Raw genomic sequence first — 21,265 nt, 5'->3', positions numbered from 1 at the left:
GCAGTCTGACCCCTACAGTGGTACAAGCGACGTTTTTTTCTAGAAAGGTTCACATCTGCTGTGCAACCCTGTCCTTTCACTACACCTGTCAGTCCACTGACCTTCTCACTGACACTTTTTGTCTGCTGAAAGCAGGTGTAAAATGTCACTGATTTCCTCCTGGAATCTGGGGACACTGGCTACAAAATAACCAAGTCAGACTACTTATTCCTTATTCCAGGGAAAATACTCTTAATCGTCAGAATGTGGTGCAGGGATACCAACCCAAATCGTACATTTCAGCCCACTGGTATTGGCCTCCCCGCATCACATTTGGTAATACCCTTAAAGAGGACCTTAGAGTAAATCTAATTTCTCACCAAGAAAAGACAGATATTCAGTGATAATAACAAATTTCTTATTCAATTCCATACTCAGTAAGGCTTCCATAGAAACACTTTCTACTCAGTGGCCATTTCTTAATTGTAAAATGGGGATCCATACATCCTGAAAAGTAACCCTACTTGATAAGAGTCTATGCTTGCTATTCCAGGGTTGTGCATGCTCTTCAAATATTTGAAGATGTTCTGTTGCCAGTTTTTTTGTATATGAAATAATTTTCGTTCTTCCTTAAAAGTATTCTAAAAAGGTTGGTTTTCTAAAACCATGTGATCTCCTCTTCTTTATTTCAGCTACAACGAGTTTTATTTTCTAACACACCCAGCCATCTTTATAGAGGACCATTTTCCCGATAAAAAGGAATGGCAGTTGCTTAGTCCACCTCTGTCCAAGAGGCAGTATATGAACAATATATGTCATCACTATGGTTTTTACAATATGGGATTGCTGACTTCATGTCCAAACACAGCAGTCATCAAAACTGGTAAGCTCAGCCCTAATGGAATGTTTCCTACAACCTTGCTTTCCTCCCACCTATAATGCCACATCCACTTTTGAAAACCACAGTATAAATGAAAGTGTGACACTTCCATTTTTATGACAATAAATGATAAAAGTTGTTAAGACAATCAGAAAGTCAAATTTAAAAAAAAATAATGATTGCAGTATGTTTTGGAGCCGGGAAATGTGGAAATTGAGAACCTTGATAAGGATAATCCCTGAGTTTACAAAGCAATTTTATATTGCAGTCCAATAATGTTTTATCAGTTGTTGTAGCACCAATTATGTATAACATTTGCAGATGTTATATAGAAATTCTTCTAACCGTCTCCTTATTGGCCCATAGGACATTAATGATCGTTGATCAAATCTGTTCGAAATACGGGCTGCATCTAGACTTTGGTAGTGTTCTCAACTAATATAGTGGTTTAGGTATAATAAGAATTTTAATTAAGTTGACCTGCAGATTTGTGCCAACGTTAGCTAGGCCCACCACGAAGGAGCACCTGTGCTTGCAGTATTATGAGTTAATGATTCAATTTCTAGATTTCATTTCAGTCAACTGTACCTATGACCCTCAGATATTAACATACTAAGTTGGGTTTTTTAATTAGTATAGTAGACTTCAACGGTAGCAATAGAACAATTTTGTTTACATGTTGTTTGTAGACGATTACCGACCAAAGCATTGCACTCTTGCCTATTCATCTACTGCTGTCTTGGTGATGTGGTGTATGCAGGCAAATAACCAATAAGGCATGCAACTGTGGTGGCACATGACAGTCCCTCAACGTGCACATAATACACATTTGATCAAGTCAGTAAAAACTTAGAACAAAAGCCAAACAGTTCTACATGTGTTCAAATATATTGCTACCAGATTTCTATAAATGCCTTCTCCATATCTATAAAATTCAGGTCCAAGACTGAGTTTCTGAATGGATTCCATTAAACAAAACAATTGCCTGATTTGTATGGCCAGTTGTTTTGTGCTGCAGGATAAATTCACGTTGTCTGATACAGTGATTAACCACCAGCACTTTTATTTTGGCATCTATGGCACTTCTCTGACCCAGGCCCAGGATAGATAGAAATTTATCGACCTGGGCACACGCCAAAAGGGACAGAGCAGACAAGTACAGCATAGTAGACTTTGGGGGTCATTCCGACCCCGGCGGGCGGCGGGCACCGCCCGCTGGGTGGAAACCGCCCAAAGACCGCACTGCGGTCAAATGACCGCGGGGGTCACTTCAACTTTCCCGCTGGGCCGGCGGGCGATCTCCAACGGGAAAGCCCCTGCAAAGAGGAAGCCGGCTCCGAATGGAGCCGGCGGATTTGCAGGGGTGCGACGGGTGCAGTGGCAACCGTCCCAATTTTCACTGTCTGCTAAGCAGACAGTGAAAATCTTTGTGGGGCCCTGTTAGGGGGCCCCTGCACTGCCCATGTCAGTGGCATGGGCAGTGCAGGGGCACCCAGGGGCCCCACGACACCCGTTCCCGCCAGCCTCTTCCTGGCGGTGTAAACCGCCAGGAACAGGCTGGCGGGAAGGGGGTCGGAATCCCCATGGCGGCGGTGCAAGCAGCGCCGCCATGGAGGATTCCCTGGGCCAGGGGAAAACCGGCGGGAAACCGCCAGTTCCCCTCTGCCCTCCACCCTGGCGGTTTGAAACCGCCAGGGTCGGAATGAGGGCCTTTATCTTAAATGACTATATGGTTGGCTGAGTTGTGGTTTGACATTGTAACTCAGTTTCATTTTGAAATGAACTCACAGATGGTTGCACGGACCTTGTGAGATTTTATTTCATAGTGAAACTTAGCTAAGTAAACAGCAAGATCAGCAAATGACTTATACCAGGTTGCTGGAGCCCACAAAATGGGAAGTATGTAGACTAAGAACATAATTGTACTGACCATGGTGCATCACACCCAACTTGGTGATGTGAAATTGAAAAGGTAAGACATGTTATTAACAAGAACAGACCACAGCATTGCCAACCTCATTGAAACACCCAAAATGAACCCACCCTCTCAAGGCAACAGGCAATGCAGCTACAAGACTGGTAACCGGATCGAGAAAATGTGACCATTTCACTCCCTCCCCAGGATTCATACAGTGGCCCTCATTAAAGCCAGATGTTCACTCAAAATCACATGCATGACACTTGTTGCAGCAGGATTTGCATTGTGCAAATCTTTGACACAAACTCAAGTACAAGCTGTACTCGAGTAGATGGACCTGAGTCGTGACTCAACAAATGAAATACAATAATTACAGTGAAGAACATTAGGCCCCACAATGATGGCAGAGAGTGGCAGACTTGCAAACCATAAAAGTTTGTTAACAGATTAGCAAAGTTAAAAGCTCGAATCATTCAAAGTAGTTGTACTATCAGTAATCAATGCATACAGGTATTAGTCACTATAATTCAAAGTAGTTAAAAACAACAAATATCAAGACAAACGTTTTAAAGTAGTCAGAAAACAAATTGACGCAGGCACAGTTTCCCATTAAGCAAAAATCCCTAATTTGCGAACCTTTGGAATGTCAAGCATGTTTGGGGTTTGAGGAGAAGTTAGGCAGAAGGTATAGCAAAGTAAACCCTCCAACGGCAGAATCAAATGAAGATTCAGTCAAGTAAGCGAGAATGGATTTGCCCAGGAGCCCAACTCTTTCGGGCAGGAACAAAGTAAGTGTTGTCTCCTCTGAGGAGAGTGGAAAGGCATCTGAAACTAACTCAGCAATGCAATATTAAACCATTTCAGTCACAGTGGAAAGCAACTTCCTACGGTTTCCATGAAGAGAACCAGTCAAAATTGATCTTTTAATTATATCACAGTGTGGGTCTTCTTCCCAGCTAACAAACTATAGAGTCTCTGCTGTATGACCTGTAGGTGTTCATTATTTTGCTCCCAAGGAAGATACACAGATAAACATTCACAGAAAAACCAAAAACAATATGCTGCATTCAATTAATGTGGGCTGATGCAGATTGGTTCCTGAAATGAGAGAAAGAAAAAGGATTTCAACTTAACATTAATCATTTTATTTAAACTGTTGCCTGCATTAACTATGGTCAACTTTAATGTGAAAATCATACTCTATGGGGCATATTTATACTCTGTTTGCGCCGGATTTGCGTCGTTTTTTTTTACGCAAATCCGACGCAAAACTAACTCCATATTTATACTTTGGCGTTAGACCCGTCTAGCGCCAAAGATCTTGGAGTTTGCGTCATTTTTTAACGTGGACACCTACCTTGCGTTAATGATATGCAAGGTAGGCGTTCCATTCTAAAAAATGACTCCGAGGCATGTGCGCCGTATTTACACTCCCGTGCAAAAATGACGCACGGGAGTGGGCGGGTCAAAAAAAAGGACGTCCAGCCGCTTTTGTGTCATTTTTTAACGCGTGGTCAGGGCAGGCGTTAAGGGACCTGTGGGCTCGGAAGGACATCCCCTGCCACTCTTGCCCACCCCAGGAGGACGCCCAAGGATGGAGGGACCCATCCCAGGGAAAGAAAGGTAAGTTCAGGTAAGTAATTTTTTTTTTTTTTGTGGCATAGGGGGGCCTGATTTGTGCCCCCCTACATGCCACTATGCCCAATTACCATGCCCAGGGGACATAAGTCCCCTGGGCATGGCCATTGGGCAAGGGGGCATGACTCCTGTCTGTGCTAAGACAGGAGTCATTTCAATGGGGGTTGGGAGTAAAAAAAAATGGCGCAAATCGGGTTGAGGCCAAAATTTTGCCTCAGCCTGAATTGCCCCATTTTTTGACGCCCAAGCTCCATTTTCCCCTACGCCGGTGCTGCCTGGTGTAAGTCATTACGCACACCAGTCAGCTCCGCCGGCAAACGTCGTTCCATAAATAAGGCGCCTGCATGGTGCTTTGGAATGGCGTTAACATTTTTTACTCACAACTGCGTTGGCGCAGTTGTGCGTCAAAAAGTATAAATATGGCCCAATATATCGTTATGTAGTGCAGATTATTGCAAATGTGCATTCACGTTTATGGTGGTACACTTAGGCATCCCTAAATACCTAGCACACACCTAGCAACAAAGAAACAGAAGAGAAGACAAGAGAGAAAAACAGAAATAGAAGGAGGCAAGTAACAGACCAGGGGTGACAAGAAAAGGCAGAAGGGGTAAAGTGGAGTGGAGACAGATAATAGAGACATGAAAGGAGCTAGAGAGCACAGCAGTGACAAGGTGTAGAGATGATGCAGGCAACAGTAGTGGGAAGGGACCACAACATGCAGAAAGTAGGCCGCACTCATAGTGTAAGTGAGTTATGACATTTTGGCCCTCATTATGACATTAGTGGTACATCCCACTTACCACCATGCTGACTGCCACCAACATACCGCCGCGGATATCCATTTACCATATTATGACACACACACACACCAATCTGTCACTATTCAGCCATACACACAACTCCGCCACACCAAAGGTCAGTAATAAACTGGCGGTATCAAAACCCACACCGTTAGACCAACAGAACAACGCCCACCACATTATGACCCACGAATCCCCACAGCGGACATTTAATGGTGGTAAACCATTGGCAGTACATGCGGCCGCACTGAAAATACACACACACATACAAAACAACACCACATTGGTCAATTCAAACTACACACACCTGACACCCATGAACACAGCACACCCACACACCCACACCACTACAAAACAGCCACCCACACTACCCACAACCCTTAATGAATGCAAACAATTGCCACCAGAGAGAGACAGCAAGGCCACTCACACAACTAGAGCCACATACCACCATCACCTATACACCACCCATGCACCTCACAACACACACCCCAACAAATCACCCTACACACTCTCACCCACAATACTCACACAACACCCATTGCACCACAACAACACCCCAGATTCCCTGAGGAGGAGCTAAGGGACATGGTGGAGGGAATCCTCCAGGTGGGGCCACAGCTATTTGGAGCACAGGTGCAGCAGATATCCATTTCTAGGAAGATGGAGCTATGGCGGAGGATAGTGGACAAGGTCAATGCCGTGGGACAGTACTCCAGCAAAAGGATGACATCAGGAAGAAGTGGAACGACCTACGGGAGAAGGTACGTTCCATTTCAGCAAGGCACCAACTCACCAACTCGCTGTACAGAGGACTGGTGGTGGACCCCTACCTCCTCCCCCTTAACTAACAACATGGGAGGAGCAAGTCTTGGCAATCATGCATCCTGAGGACCTGGCTGGAGTAGCAGGAGGACTGGACTCTGGTAAGTCAACTCTGTACTACTATTACCCCCTGCCTCCATGCCATCACAAACCCCCACCCTCACCCTCACTCCCATCACTCCACCACATCCCACACACCCCACCATCCCATCTCGCTCATCCCAATGCCAAGCCATGCATGTCATACCAATGCACGGACACCACTCACAGACCTGCATGGACACCTATCTCTAAAGCATGCACACTATAGAGAACTAATCATCCCACCATACACCAATGTACACAAGTGAAAGCTGCCAGGGCACAAACAACCATAGAGGGCAACCCACCCATGCCCAATATGTCACACACAGAAACAATAACACTGCATTTACATCCCCACAGGCATCCCAGCCAATGCCACCGGAGAAGAGGTGTCAGCAACATCCAGTCCTCCCACAGAAGAGGCCCACAGTGATGACAGTGATTCTGCTCGCCTGGATCTGGATGTTCAACCTGGCCCATCAGGGACCTACGGAAAGTCGGTTACCCAGCCACAGTCACACACCACCACAGAGCATCCCCCCTCAGGAAACACCACCACAACACCCATCCAGCATGCCCATACCTCTGTCCCCAATAAGCAGTGTGTCCACCACTACAGGGACCCCAGGGCACACCAAAAACCCAAGGCAATCAGGGACCTGGGGTCAGTGGCAGTGGGCACACGGTTCAGGGGACAGAGGCACAGGACAACAGGGAAGCTGGGAGGACTGCTGTGCGCCAGGGGGAGGACAGGCCCAGGGAACCGACTCTCCAGGAGGCACTGACTGAGATCCTGGGAGCATACCAACAGGATACGCTGGGCCAGATCCTGGACAACGTGCAGAAGAACAGGTGGCTGCAGGAAGGACAGTACCAGGGGATCAGGGAGGCCATTAACAGCACCCTGGTCACCATTGCAGGGGTGCTGGCACACATGGCCAATATTATAAAGAAGACAGTGTCACACCAACGGGCCCCTGCCACTAGCCAGACAACTGAACAGCAATCCACCTCTGCTGCCGCTAGTGGACAGGAGGCCCCACCACAAGACCAACAGGCCACCAGCACCCCCCCTGCAGAAGGAGAACCACGCCACAAACTTTCCCTGCGATCCAGGCAGAAGCCAGAGACTATTGCCAAGACCCCTGCCAGGAAATGAGACTCTCCTGATTGTCACCTGATAGAAATGGGGTCTTTGGTTGGCAGTCAGCCTGTCCAAGCAAAGACCCTCACTCTAGTCAGGGTTAAAGAGAATCACCCTCAGCTAACCCCTGCTTACCACCTTGGTAGCTTGGCACGAGCAGTAGACTGAACTTTCAGAGTGCTAGGTGTAAAGTATTGTGTACCAACACACACAGTAACTTTATGAAAGCACTACAAATTGACACAACACAGGTTTAGAAAAATAGAAAATATTTATCTAAACAAAAACAAGACCAAAACGACACAAATCCACAATACACAAGTCAAGTTATCACAAAAAATGGGGCTTGCAATGCGTCAATAGCACTCACAAGCGAGACCTTGCGTTGTTTCTCCTTTCGTCGGGTTGGCATGCGTTGTTTGTTCTCTCCGCAGGAGAGCGATGCTGCGATCCGGTCAGCATTCTCGGGTCCGGGCAGGCCTTGCGTTGTTTTTGAGTTGGAAATCCAGCCACACGATGATCCGTAAACCACGCTGCGTGGGTTTTGATCTCACCAGCCTCCATCAGCACTGCTGTGCGTTGTTTCTCCAGCCCTGGGTGTCGATCTTCAGGTCGCATTGCAGGCAAGCGTCGATTTTCAGCCACGAAGCCGGCGGTGTGTCGATTTTTCAGCCACAGATCGGAGTTGCGTCGATCTTTTCCCAGCATGGCGTTGTTTGCATGGATTTCTTACTCTTGGGCTGCCAGCTTCTCCTTTCAGGGTCCCAGGAACTGGATGGGCACAACTTAGCAGAGTAAGAGTCTCTCCAGAGACTCCAGGTGCTGGCAGAGAGAAGCAATTGCTGTCCCTGAGACTTCAAATAACAGGAGGCAAGCTCTAAATCAAGCTCTTGGAGATCTTCACAAGAAGGAAGGTAACGCAAAGTCCAGTCTTTGTCCTCTAGCACAGGCAGGAACAGCAACTGCAGGATAGCTCCACAAAGCACAGTCACAGGCAGGGCAGCTCTTCTTCCTCAGCTCTTCAGCTCTTCTCCAGGCAGAGGTTCCTCTTGGTTTCCAGAAGTGTTCTAAAGTCTGTGGTTTTGGGTGCCCTTCTGATACCCATTTTCTCCTTTGAAGTAGGCATACTTCAAAGTAAAGTCTCTCTTGATTGTGAAATCCTGCCTTGCCTAGGCCAGGCCCCAGACACTCACCAGGGGGTTGGAGACTGCATTGTGTGAGGCCAGGCACAGCCCTTTCAGGTGTAAGTGACTACTCCTCCCCTCCCTCCTAGCACAGATGGTTCATGAGGCTATGCAGGCTACATCCCAGCTCCTTTTATGTCACTGTCTGGTGAGAGGTGCAACCAGATCAACTGTCAAACTGACCCAGGCAGGGAATCCACAAACAGGTAGAGTCACAGAAATCGTTTAAGCAAGGAAATGCTCACTTTCTAAAAGTGGCATTTTCAAACACACAATCTTAAAATCAACTTTACTAAAAGATGTATTTTTAAATTGTGAGCTCAGAGAACACAAACTCCAATGTCTATCCACTCCCAAAGGGAATCTACACTTTAATCATATTTAAAAGTAGCCCCCATGTTAACCTATGAGAGGGACAGGCCTTACAACAGTAAAAAACGAATTTAGCAATATTTCACTGTCAGGACATTTAAAACACATTACTATGGGGGTCATTCTGACCTCGGCGGTAAAAGGCGCTTACCGCCGGTCAGAAGACCGCCATAACACCGCCGCGGTAAACCGCCACGGTCATTCTGACCCGCAACTGGCAAACCGCCAAAATCCCGACATCAACAAAAGTCCGCCACACCAACGGCCAGCGAAAAACTGGCGATGACCAAACCTCCACCATCACGCCAACAGAAATACGCCCATGCCATTCCGACCCACAAATCCCCGCAGCAGTCTTTCAAATGCGGTATTCCATTGGCGGTACACACCGCCGCGGTCAAAATACACACACCTTTACAAAACACTGCCACATTGGACAATTCAATATACACACACCTGATACACATACACACACCACTCCCACACACCCATTACAATATAAAACACACACCCACATCACCCACAAACCCTTACGACCACAATTGCGACTGAAGGCCAGAGAGAGTGACAGCACAGAATAGAGTAGACCATCACAAAGAGGCAAATCACTACATCACCCACATAATATCCACGCACAAAACACCACACACCAACACACTCACCACACTCTACAACACATATCCCACCCCACACCTCATCCACACCACCCCATGGCACCCCAAAGACACCCTAGGTTCTCTGACGCAGAACTCAGGGTCATGGTGGAGGAAATAGTTCGGGTAGAGCCCCAGCTCTTCGGGACACAGGTGCAGCACACCACCTAGCCCTGCATGCGTCCCCAAAGCATGGACACCCATCACCAAAGCATGCCCACTGCACATCCCCATCTCCCCCACAAGCCACCGTCACAACAGCCCCCACAAGGGAATGCCAGCACTGGGGTACACGGCCACCCACCCATTTCACGAAATGGCACACACAGAAGCAATAACCATACTCTTATACCCCTGCAGGACCTGAACGCCACCACACCGCCCAGGAGGGTCCAGAGATGTCCATCCCACCCCCAGAAGAGGCCCCCAGTGATGACAGCAGCTCTGTCTCCCTGGACCCAGATGACCAGCCCGGCCCATCGGGGACCTCGGGACAGTCGGTTCCCCACAGACAGCCACAGGCTACAGCAGACCTAACCCCCTCTGGGAACACCAGCACAGCTCCCACCCAGCGGGCCCATGCCTCTGTCTCCAGGACACGTCAATCAGCAGTGTGTCCATCACTACAGGGCACCCAGGTTGACCCACCACCCCAACAACAACAGGGACCTGGGAGCAGTGGTAGTGGGCACACAGTCCAGGGGACAGAGGCCCAGGGAAACAGGGGAACTGGGAGGGCTTCTGTGCGACAGGGGGGGGACAGGCCCAGGGAACCCACTCTCCAAGAGGCCCTCTCCTCCATCATGGGAGCATACCACCGCTCCCAGGAGACGATGGCTACGGTACTGGCCAGGTTCCAGGAGATCCAGGTACTGCAGGAGGAACAGTACATGGGGTTCAGGGAGGAACTGAGAAACATTAGTTCCGCAATGGGGACCATCGTCGTGGCTCTTAACCAGATAGTCACCACATTGCGGGACCATGTGGCACCACAAAGGGCCCCTGTCACTAGCATGGACCAAGACCAGGCTACCACCTCCGCCGGCGCTAGTGGACAGGAGGCCCCCACACAACGACAGGCCACCAGAACCCCACTGCCTGCAGAAGAGGAACCACCCCGCAAGCGGGGCCTGAGATCTCAGAAGAAGACAGAGTAGGATGCCAAGACCCCCGCCAGCAAAGGATACCCCCTGATGTCATCCCACTGTCCCACATTGTCACCCTGTCCAACCTTAAACTGCCCCTGCTCCATCCTTCCACAGGCATATGGACAATGCACCTGTGAGACTGAGAATCTGGACTCTGCCATGGACATTACTCCACCATCACCCATCACCGTTTTTCAACCATGTCCCTAAATTTAGCACTTTAATAAAATCACTTATTGCACTTAAAATATCTGGAGTCTGCTTGTATTTTGAACAAATGTATTAGACATAACGGTGCCAAAATGTTCAGTTACATTATGATGACAACATACCACTGTCACACAGCTGTAGTCCATGGGCAAACAAAGCAGAGGTCACGCAGTGGGGCCCACAGCTCTGAAAACGGAAGGGAAAGTCACAACTCAGTTAACATAAACTGGGGGGAAACACAGACAGTAGAGAGGCAGGAGACTTTAAGTAAATGTAAAATGGCGGGGTTGATTCGTACCTGTGTGCTACTGAAAATACTGTTGTATCACTGTGTCCCTGTTGTCTGTGTCATCCCCGTCGTCTTCCTCCTCTTCACTCTCCACAGGCTCCACAGCTGCTACAACACCACCATCTGGACCATCCTCCTGCAGGAAAGGCACCTGGCGTCGCAAAGCCAGGTTGTGAAGCATACAGCAGGCCACGATGATATGGCACACCTTCTTTGGTGAGTACATTAGGGATCCACCTGTCATATGCAGGCACCTAAACCTGGCCTTCAGGAGGCCGAAGGTCCGCTCGATCACCCTCCTAGTCCGCCCATGGGCCTCATTGTACCATTCCTCTGCCCTGGTCCGGGGATTCCTCACTGGGATCAGTAGCCACGACAGGTTGGGGTAACCAGAGTCACCAATTAGCCACACACAATGTCTCTGTAGCTGTTCCATCACATAAGGGATGCTGCTATTTCGCATGATGTACGCGCCATGCACTGACCCAGGGAACTTGGCATTTATATGAGAGATGTATTGGTCAGCCAAACAGACCACCTGGACATTCATTGAATGATAACTTTTTCTGTTCCTGTACACCTGCTCACTTTCACTGGGGGGAACCAAAGCCACATGTGTCCCATCAATGGCACCAATGATGTTGGGAATATGTCCAAGGGCATAGAAATCACCCTTCACTGTAGCCAAATCGCCCACCTCAGGGAAAACAATGTAGCTCCGCATGTATTTCATCAGGGCAGACAACACTCTGGACAAAACCTTAGAAAACATAGGCTGAGACATCCCTGATGATATGGCCACTGTTGTTTGGAATGATCCACTTGCCAAAAAATGGAGTACTGACAGCACCTGCACCAGAGGGGGAATCCCTGTGGGTTGGCGAATGGGGGACACAAGGTCTGGCTCCAGCTGGTCACACAGTTCCTGTATAGTGGCTCGGTCAAGTCTGTATGTCAGTATGACATGTCTTTCTTCCATTGTCGACAGGTCCACCAGCGGTCTGTACACGTGAACATTCCTCCATCTCCTCGCAAGTCCCAGCGGACGGTGCCTAGGAAGGACAACATGGAGCACAGAATCAAGCAACCCACAGGTACGTAACCACAGCTTGCACAGAACACAATTCGCTATGCATTGAATGGCTTGTATGAGTGGCAATGCAAGGCCTAGGCCTGTGTGACGCAGTAGAAATTAAGCCATGTGGGACCCCTGAAATGGCGGCTACCTGACCTGTGAAGTGTGAAAATGGGACGGTACGCACAGCCGCGGACGTGACCGCCGCGGGCTTTGACCGCCATTTTCTATCTGCTTAATCACTCGAGACCTGATCATCCACAGGAGAGGACCTATACTGCAAGTGCTGCTGTAACCTCGGTCTGGAAGAGACAATGGCTGCTGCGACTGGGGAAAGGGCCCCTGCCTTCACATCTGAGGAATTGGAGAAACTTGTTGATGGGGTCCTCCCCCAGTATGCGCTACTCTACGGTCCTCCAGACCAACCGGTTAGTACACTGGGACCATGCTTTGTGGGCAATGCCTGGGTTGAGTGGGGTGAATGAACGATGGTGCGGAGGGGAGCGTATGAGGCATGCATCAAACGACAGATGACAGCATGTGCCATATGGCAAGGGTGGGGATGGGGGGACACTCACATCGAGCATGCAGAAAATGATGATATTGTATTTTCTCTCCCTGTACGTGTCACATAGGTCAGCGCCCATCAGAAAGTCAACATTTGGCATGCCATCGCCAAGGACGTACGGACCCTGGGGGTCCACAACAGACGGGGCACCCACTGCCGCAAGAGGTGGGAGTACATCCGCCGCGGGAGCAGAAAGACCGCGGAGGCTCTGCTGGGGATGGCCTCCCAACGTAGGAAGGGTGCCACACGTCAATTGACCCCCCTGATGTCTCGGATCCTGACGGAGGCCTACCCAGATTTGGATGGGCATGTGAGAACATCACAGCAGACACAAGGGGGTGAGTACACTCTCATTCTGCTGACTATGCGCGCAGTGGAGGTGTCTGAGTGGGGGAGGAGGGCTGTGGGTATCCCTAGGCCAGGGCGATTTCTGTAGGCTAGGCCCCTCCATAAGGCATGGCCCTGTGCCCCCGCCCCCCACCTCTGTAGGGTGCCAAGTACAGCTATCCATGGCCCTGTGTCACCTATGTGTGCAGTTGTCGTCCATAGGCTTGTAGGCCAAGTCCCAATGATTGAGTAGTGTACCCCAAGTGCGCGGCGTAGTGCAGGGGGCTTCTGTGTCTGTCCTCTCCGCCAACTGTGTTGCCAATGCATGCACTCAACATGTATTTATTTCCCCCCTTCCCCCCTTTTTTGGTCTGCTCTTCCTGTTCATGTGTGCATTAGCATCATCTGGCGGAGGAGAAGTGGCATTGGAGCACGAGGAGCTGCATCTCACATGGCCCCGGAGGGCCATGCAACGGACTCTGATTTGACCAGTGAGATGGAGGGCGAGGGGGGCTCCACAACGGGGACACGTGGAGACATCAGCGACACCGACACGTCCTCGGAAGGGAGCTCCCTTGTGGTGGCGGCAACATCCGTGCCCACCGCAACAACAGGTACAGCCACCACCCAGCGCACCAGCTTCGCCCTCCCAGCAGCCCCTCAGCGTTCGCCCCGTGCCTGCTCACACACCAAGGCGGGCATCTCCTTCGCCCCAGGCACCTCAGGCCCTGTCCCAGTTACCCCTGCTGCCCTCAATGAGGAGGTCATTGACCTCCTCCGGACGCTCATTGTTGGGCAGTCTACCCTTTTGAATGCCATCCAGGGGGTGGAAAGGGAGGTGCATCACAGCAATGCATACCTGGAGGGCATTCATTCGGGTCAGGCTGCCCATCAGCGATCGTTCAACGCTCTGGCCTCAGCACTGACGGCAGCCATTGTCCCTGTCTCCTGCCTCCCTCCTCCAACTCCCTCCACCCAGTCCCACTCCCCTGTTCCTCTGCCTATCCCAGATACACCTACAGACCAGCCTGCACACACCTCAACACCCAAGGTCAGCTCATCCAAACATAAGCACCACACATCACAGAAGCATTCACACAAGCAACATCCACATGCAGACAGGCCAACAGCCACTGCCTCCTCTGTGTCCCCCTCCTCCTCGTATCCCTCCTCCCTCCCTGTGACGTCCCAACTCACACTTGGATGCACCACTTCCTCAGCCACTACGTCCATCACCAGCACACCCACCAGAAAACTCCGCACACGTGCAGTCACCACCCCCACTGCCATTCACATGTCCCCTGTGTCCTCTCCCAGTGTGTCTGTCACCCCCTCTTCCAAACCACACAAACGCAGGCAGCCACCACCCAACAGCCATCCACCTCACGACAGCCTCCGTCACAAGCACCTGCACCCATAGACAGCACACTTGACTCTCCTACAACCACATCCTCTTCCTCCACTCCCATACCCACTGCACCTACCCTTCCCATTGCTCCTAAAAAGTTTTTCCTCTCCAAAATTAACCTCTTTCCATCACCTGACCCACCCCCTCCATCTCGTAAAAATCCAATCTGCACCTCAGCCACCACAACCCCTGGACCTACAAGGACCATAGTCCAGGGATATTGGAGTCCCCCACCTTCGAGGGCAGCCACATCGGCCAGCAGCAAAGGGACAGCCAGCCAACCCCCTGGGAAAAAAACTAAAAAAGCCAAGGGCCGGCGCGAGAGAACAGAGACGGCAGCCTCCACAGACACCACCCTGGCACCGTCAGGGAGTGGGGTGCCACTGGCAAGGATGGCAAGGGCAGCACGGCCGACAAGTCCGGCAGCAGGCGAGCTGCCCAGGAGGGCCCCACCAGCCCCATTCCGGGGGTGAGGGAGGACACCCAAGGGCACGGGACACAAGCACAGGAGGGCCCAGCAAGCGAGAAGTCGGATGGCGAGTGAACACCATCTATTGGCCGGATCTGGTGCCCTGGAGACACATGTGAAGAACCGCAGAACAGGGCCCTGCCGTCTCAAGAACCGCTGAACAGGGCCCTTCAAGACAAGCACCGCTGAACAGGGCCCCGCCGTCTCAGAAACCGCTGAACAGGTCCCTTCAAGACAAGTACCGCTGAACAGGGCCCCGCCGTCTAAAGAACCGCTGAACAGGGCCCTTCAAGACAAGCACCGCTGAACAGGGCCCCACCGTCTCAAGAACCGCTGAACAGGGCCCTTCAAGACAAGCACCGCTGAACAGGGCCCCGCCGTCTCTGCACCGCTCCGCTGGGCCCTTCATCTCAAGCACCGCTCCGCTGGGCCCTTCATCTCAAGCACCGCTCCGCTGGGCCCTTCAACTCAAGCACTGCTCCGCTGGGCACCGCCATCTCTGCACCGCTCCGCTGGGCCCTTCATCTCAGGCACTGCTCCACTGGGCCCTTCAACTCAAGCACTGCTCCGCTGGGCCCTTCAACTCAAGCACCGCTTCGATGGGCACTGCCGTCTCTGCACCGCTCCGCTTGGCCCTTCATCTCAAGCACCGCTCCGCTGGGCCCTTCATCTCAGGCACCGCTCCGCTGGGCCCTTCATCTCAGGCACCGCTCTGCTGGGCCCTTCAACTCAAGCACCGCTCCGCTGGGCACCGCTGTCTCTGCACTGCTCCGCTGGGCCCTTCATCTCAAGCACCGCTCCGCTGGGCCCTTCATCTCAGGCACCACTCCGCTGGGCCCTTCAACTCAAGCACCGCTCCGCTGGGTCCTTCATCTCAGGCACCACTCCGCTGGGCCCTTCAACTCAAGCACCGCTCCACTGGGTCCTTCAACTCAAGCACCGCTCCGCTGGGCACCGCCGTCTCTGTACCGCTCCGCTTGGCCCTTCATCTCAAGGACCGCTCCGCTGGGCCCTTCATCTCAGGCACCGCTCCGCTGGGCCCTTCAACTCAATCTCCGCTCCGCTGGGCACCGCCGTCTCTGCACCGCTCCGCTGGGCCCTTCATCTCAAGCACCGCTCCGCTGGGCACCGCCGTCTCTGCACCGCTCCGCTGGGCCCTTCATCTCAGGCACCGCTCCGCTGGGCCCTTCAACTCAAGCACCGCTCTGCTGGGCCCTTCAACTCAAGCACCGCTCCGCTGGGCACCGCCGTCTCTCTGCACCGCTCCGCTTGGCCCTTCATCTCAAGAACCGCTCCGCTGGGCCCTTCATCTCAGGCACCGCTGACACATTGGCAGAAGGGGCAGGCCCGGATCAGTGTCGGACAGGGCTGCATGATACACTCTGGGCACCAAGAGTCCTCCAGTACCGCTGGAGTCTGTCATCCACTTGTGAGACTGTGGCTTTGCACTCCCCAGGATGGCACAGTGGGCAAGCCACCCACTGTAGAGACTTGAGAGACTGTGGCTTTGCACTCCCCAGGATGGCACAGTGGGCAAGCCACCCACTGTAGAGACTTGAGAGACTGTGGCTTTGCACTCCCCGGGATTGAACAGTGGCCGTGGAGGCCCCTCGTGGATCTGGCGTCGTGGACTCATGTGGCTGAGGTGGCCCCCCTTCCCTTCCCCCTGAGGTGCCTGTAGTTTTCCTATCTGATGCCCCTGCAGTGTTCTCTCCAATGGATTCGGGTCTCATGTGTGGGCTTTGCCCATGTGTTGAGGACCATTGGCCCACGTACAATGACAGAAAGCCAATTCTGACGGGACAATATACATATGTGTATATAGTTATGGGATGTTCGTCTTACTTATTTACTTTGCCTTACAATATATTTGTATTACAATAACATATTATTTAGTCTTTGCATTCTTCCGGCGGGGTTTCGGGGGTGTCACTCTGAGTTGTTGCTCTGCATTGGTGTGTAGGTAGTTGGGTGGGGGGGGTGTCCGGTATGTGTGTGCCCGTTATCTTTTCTCCTCCCCCTCCCGTGTGTCGTAGGTGCAGTACTCACCGTTGTCTTCTGCGCCGGCGTTCGTGCTCCTGATAGAGGAGCAGGTAGACAATTGCTGGTAGGATGTGTAGTTCTGGTTCCATGCTGTCCAGATTCCTCGTGGAGTGTGTAGAGGTGAGCGTTTTCCCGTTCGTAGTCTGTTTCCGCCGTGTTTTTATCGGCGGGGCTCCCGCCCCGGAAAAGGTGGCGGATTGGTTAGTTGTGATAGGGTGGGCGGTACATTGTCTGCCGCCTGTCTGTTGGCGGTGACCGTCGCGCTGCTTGTCTGTACCGCCGTGGCTGTCGGAGTGTTAAAGTGGCGGGCTGTTCTGGCGGTTCCCGCCAGGGTCGGAATTCCATTTTTTTATCCGCCTGCCTGTTTGCGGGTTGGCCGCCGCTTTAACTCCGACCGCCAGGGTTGGAATGACCGCCTATATGTCCTACCTTAACCATACACTGCACCCTGCCCTTGGGGTTACCTAGGTCCTACCTCTGGGGTGCCTTACATGTAAGAAAAAGGGAAGATTTAGGCCTGGCAAGTGGGTACACTTTCCAAGTCGAATTTACAGTTTAAAACTGCACACACAGACACTGCAGAGGCAGGTCTGAGACATGATTACAGGGCTACTCATGTGGGTGGCAAAACCAGTGCTGCAGGCCCACTAGTAGCATTTGATTTGTAGGCCCTGGGTACCTCTAGTGCACTTTACTAGTGACTTACTAGTACATCAAATATGCCAATCATGGATAAGCCAATTACATACACATTTTGTAAAGGAGCACTTGCACTTTAGCACTGGTTAGCAGTGGTAAAGTGCCCAGAGTAACAAAAACAGCAAAAATAGAGTCCAGCACACATCAACAACATGGGAAACAGAGGCAAAAAGTTAAGGGAGGCCACGCCAAGGATGAAAAGTCAAACAGGTGTCCCCCCCAGCTGAAAGTGGGGCGCAACTACCCAACCTCATGGGAGTTCTCATCACTAAGGCGGAAGAACCTGGACAGACCATCAGCATTTGCTTGTTCTGTACCAGGCCGGCGTTCCACCGTAAAGTCCATCCTCTGTAAGGAAATGGACCACCTCAACAGTTTTGGATTCTCACCCCTCATCTGCATTAACCCTCTGAGGGGCCTGTGGTCGGTCTGAACCCGGAATTGAGTCCCAAACAAGAAGGGTCTTAGCTTCTTCAGTGTTCAGACCACAGCAAAGGCTTCACTTTCTATGGCACTCCACCTACGTTCCCTGGGAAGTAACCTCCTGCTAATGAATGCTATGGGTTGATCTAGGCCCTTTTCATTAAGCTGTGAGAGTACTGCTCCAATACATGTTCTGAAGTGTCTGTTTGCACAACAAACTCCTTGGATTAGTCAGGTGCCTTAAGCACAGGTGCTGCGCACATGGCAGCCTTCAGGGCATCAAAAGCGTTCTGGCAAGCCTCTGTCCAGATCACTTTACTGGGTTGCTTCTTAGAAACCAACTCAGTCAAGGGGTTAACAATGGTACCATACCCCTTGACAAACCTCCTTTAGTATCCTTTGAGACCTAAGAAGAATCTCACTTCAGTCTGGGTCGTGGGAGGCTCCCAAGCCTGAATGGTGTCAATTTTTGGCTGTAAGGGTGCCACCTGGTCATTCCCTACCTGGTGTCCCAAGTACACCACCAAACCCTACCCTATTTGGCCCTTGCTTGCCTTAATAGTGAGGCCTGCCTTCTGCAGGGCCTCTAACACTCTCCAGAGGTGTTGCAGATGTTCCTCCCATGTGGAACCAAACCCACAATGTCATCCAGGTAGGCGGCACTGAACTCGTCCAGCCCAGCCAACACCTGGTTGACCATCCTCTGAAAGGTGGCAGGGGCATTCTTCATCCCAAATGGCATGACTTTAGATTGAAAGTGTGCATCTGGGGTAGAGAATGCTGTCCTCTACTTGGCCCCCTCAGTTAAGACAATCTGCCAGTACCCAGATGTTGAGTCAAACGTACTGAGGTACTTGGCAGCTCCCAACCGGTAAATGAGCTCATCAGCTCAGGCGATGGGCTGTGTGTTAGTCTTGCTGACCGGATTGAGTCCCCGGTAGTCCACACAGAACCTGAGTTCTGGATTGGCACCAGGTGCAGCATCCTTTGTGACCAATACCACTGGGCTGGCCCAAGGACTGCTGGAGTGCTCAATAACCCCTAGGGTTACCATTTTGGATACTCAATCCTTAATGCAAGCTCTGACCCTGCCAGTCACCCTGTAAACGTTTTGTTTAATGGGTGTACTGTCTCCAGTGTCCACATCATGTGTGCACAAGTGTGTGACTCCTGGGATCAGGGAAAACAGTGAGGCAAACTGTCCCAACACATGGCGACAGTCACCCTGCTGCGCTTCAGTCAGGGAGGGGGAGAGGATTACTCCCTCCACAGATCCATCTTTCTCTCCTGCAGGCAGGAGGTCAGGAAGAGGCTCACCTTCCTCCTCCATTCCATCATCTGTTGCAAGGAGCATGGACAGTTCAGTCTGCTCAAATTCCGGCTTGAGGTGGTTGATATGCAGGACCCTTAAAGGGTTCCTTGGAGACTGCAAGTCCACCAGGGAGGTGACTTCACTTTTGCGCTTCACCACCTCAAATGGCCCAGTCCACTTATCCTGGATCTCCCTAGGCTCCACTGGTGCCATCACCCACACTTTCTGACTAGGTTGAAACTCGACCAGAGTGGCTTTCTGGTCATACCAGTGTTTCATGTCCTCCTGGCTTGCTTCCATGTTCTCCTGTGCGAGACTCCTGAAGCGGGCAGTCTGGTTTCTCAAAGTCAGCATGTAACTGAATACATCATGGGGGGGGTTTACTAGGAGCTTTTTCCAAAGCCTCCTTGCCAGACTTAAAGGTCCCATCACAGGGTGGCCATAGATGAGCTGCAAGGGACTAAACCCATGCTCCTCTTGAGGCACCTCCCTGTAGGCAAACAGAAGGCATGGCAAGAGGACATCCCACTTCCGCCTTAAGGGCTCTGACAGGCCCCTGATCATGCCTTTTGGGGTGCGGTTGAATCCCTCAACCAGACCATTACTTTGGGGATGGTAAGGGGTGGTGAACTGGTAGGTTACCCTACACTCCTTCCACAGAGACTTCATATACGTGGATATAAAGTTGGTACCCCTATCAGATACCACTTCCTTGGGGAACCCTATGTGGGTAAAAACCCCCATCACAGCACGACCCACCACAGGTGAAGTGATTGATCTCATAGGAATGGCTTCTGGGTACTGGGTGGCATGGTCCACCAAGACCAGGATGAACCTGTTGCCCATGGCTGTCTTGGGATCCAGAGGCCCCACAATGTCAATCCCTACCCTTTCAAAGGGAGTACTGACAACAGGCAAAGGTTGGAGGGGAGCCTTACATTTCCACCCAATCTTGCCACTTGACTGACAAGTCTGGCAAGACCTGCAATGTGCATCTGAGTGCCTGCGCATTAGGGGCCAGTAAAAGTGTGTGACAAGCTGCTCAAAGGTCTTGTCCTGCCCCAAATGCCCTGCTGAAGGCACATCATGAGCCAGCCCCAATAGGAAGGTCCTGAAGAACTGGGGTACCACCAGCACACAGGCTGACCCAGGCTCAGAAACCTTAGGCTCACTATACAGGAGGTGATCCTCCCAATGTATCAGGTGCGGTCTTTGCCAGCCACCTGGTCTGTAGCCTGCCGCCGCAAAACTTCAAAAGTAGGGCATGTCCTCTGTGCTGCACAGAATGCTTCCCTGGTGGGCTCCCCTTCCTGCTGCCACTGTGGCAGCTCAGGGACCTCACCCAGTTCAGCCACCTGTTCCCCTGTAGGCTCCGGGGCGTCACCCTCAGGCTCTGCCTCCTCCCGGACCGTGGGAACTTCTGGGGCTGGTTTCCCGTGCCCCCTGCCCTTCCTCTTCTTGGCGGTCCCCTGGGCCACTGTTTCAGAATCCAGGGGCTCTTGACCACCCTGACGGGCTGCCATTGACGGGGTTGATATGCATACCGGCCTAGACAGACCCAACATCTCCAAGTGAGACCTGTGTTCCACCTCCTTCAAAGGGGAATCCTCCAGGTCATTGCCTAATAAACAATCAACGGGCATGGTTGGACTCACAGCTACCTTCAAGGAACCTAAGACCCCCCCCCCATTCAAAGGGAACCTGCGCCACTCTGCACAGGCACTCTGAGTTGTCCACTGCAACTACCTGGTGAAGTACCCTGTGATCAATCTGCTCTTCAGACACCAGATGACACCTCACTGTAGTCACACTGG

At 51.6% G+C, this 21,265-nt stretch overlaps 1 protein-coding gene across 1 annotated transcript in view; it reads left to right on the top strand.

Moving 5' to 3' along the window:
* The window catches only part of LOC138265100 (kyphoscoliosis peptidase-like), a 538,792-nt gene that overhangs the window by 424,438 nt on the left and 93,089 nt on the right, over positions 1-21,265 (top strand). The window contains exon 6 of the mRNA XM_069212640.1: positions 672-862. Coding sequence (XP_069068741.1) covers positions 672-862 — 191 coding nt within the window. The remainder of the gene's footprint in view (positions 1-671; positions 863-21,265) is intronic.

Source organism: Pleurodeles waltl, chromosome 11, assembly GCF_031143425.1.
Source record: "Pleurodeles waltl isolate 20211129_DDA chromosome 11, aPleWal1.hap1.20221129, whole genome shotgun sequence".
In the NCBI taxonomy this organism is placed as follows: domain Eukaryota; kingdom Metazoa; phylum Chordata; class Amphibia; order Caudata; family Salamandridae; genus Pleurodeles; species Pleurodeles waltl.
Note: the sequence above shows the minus strand (reverse complement) of the source record. Positions and strands in the feature narration are given on the sequence as shown.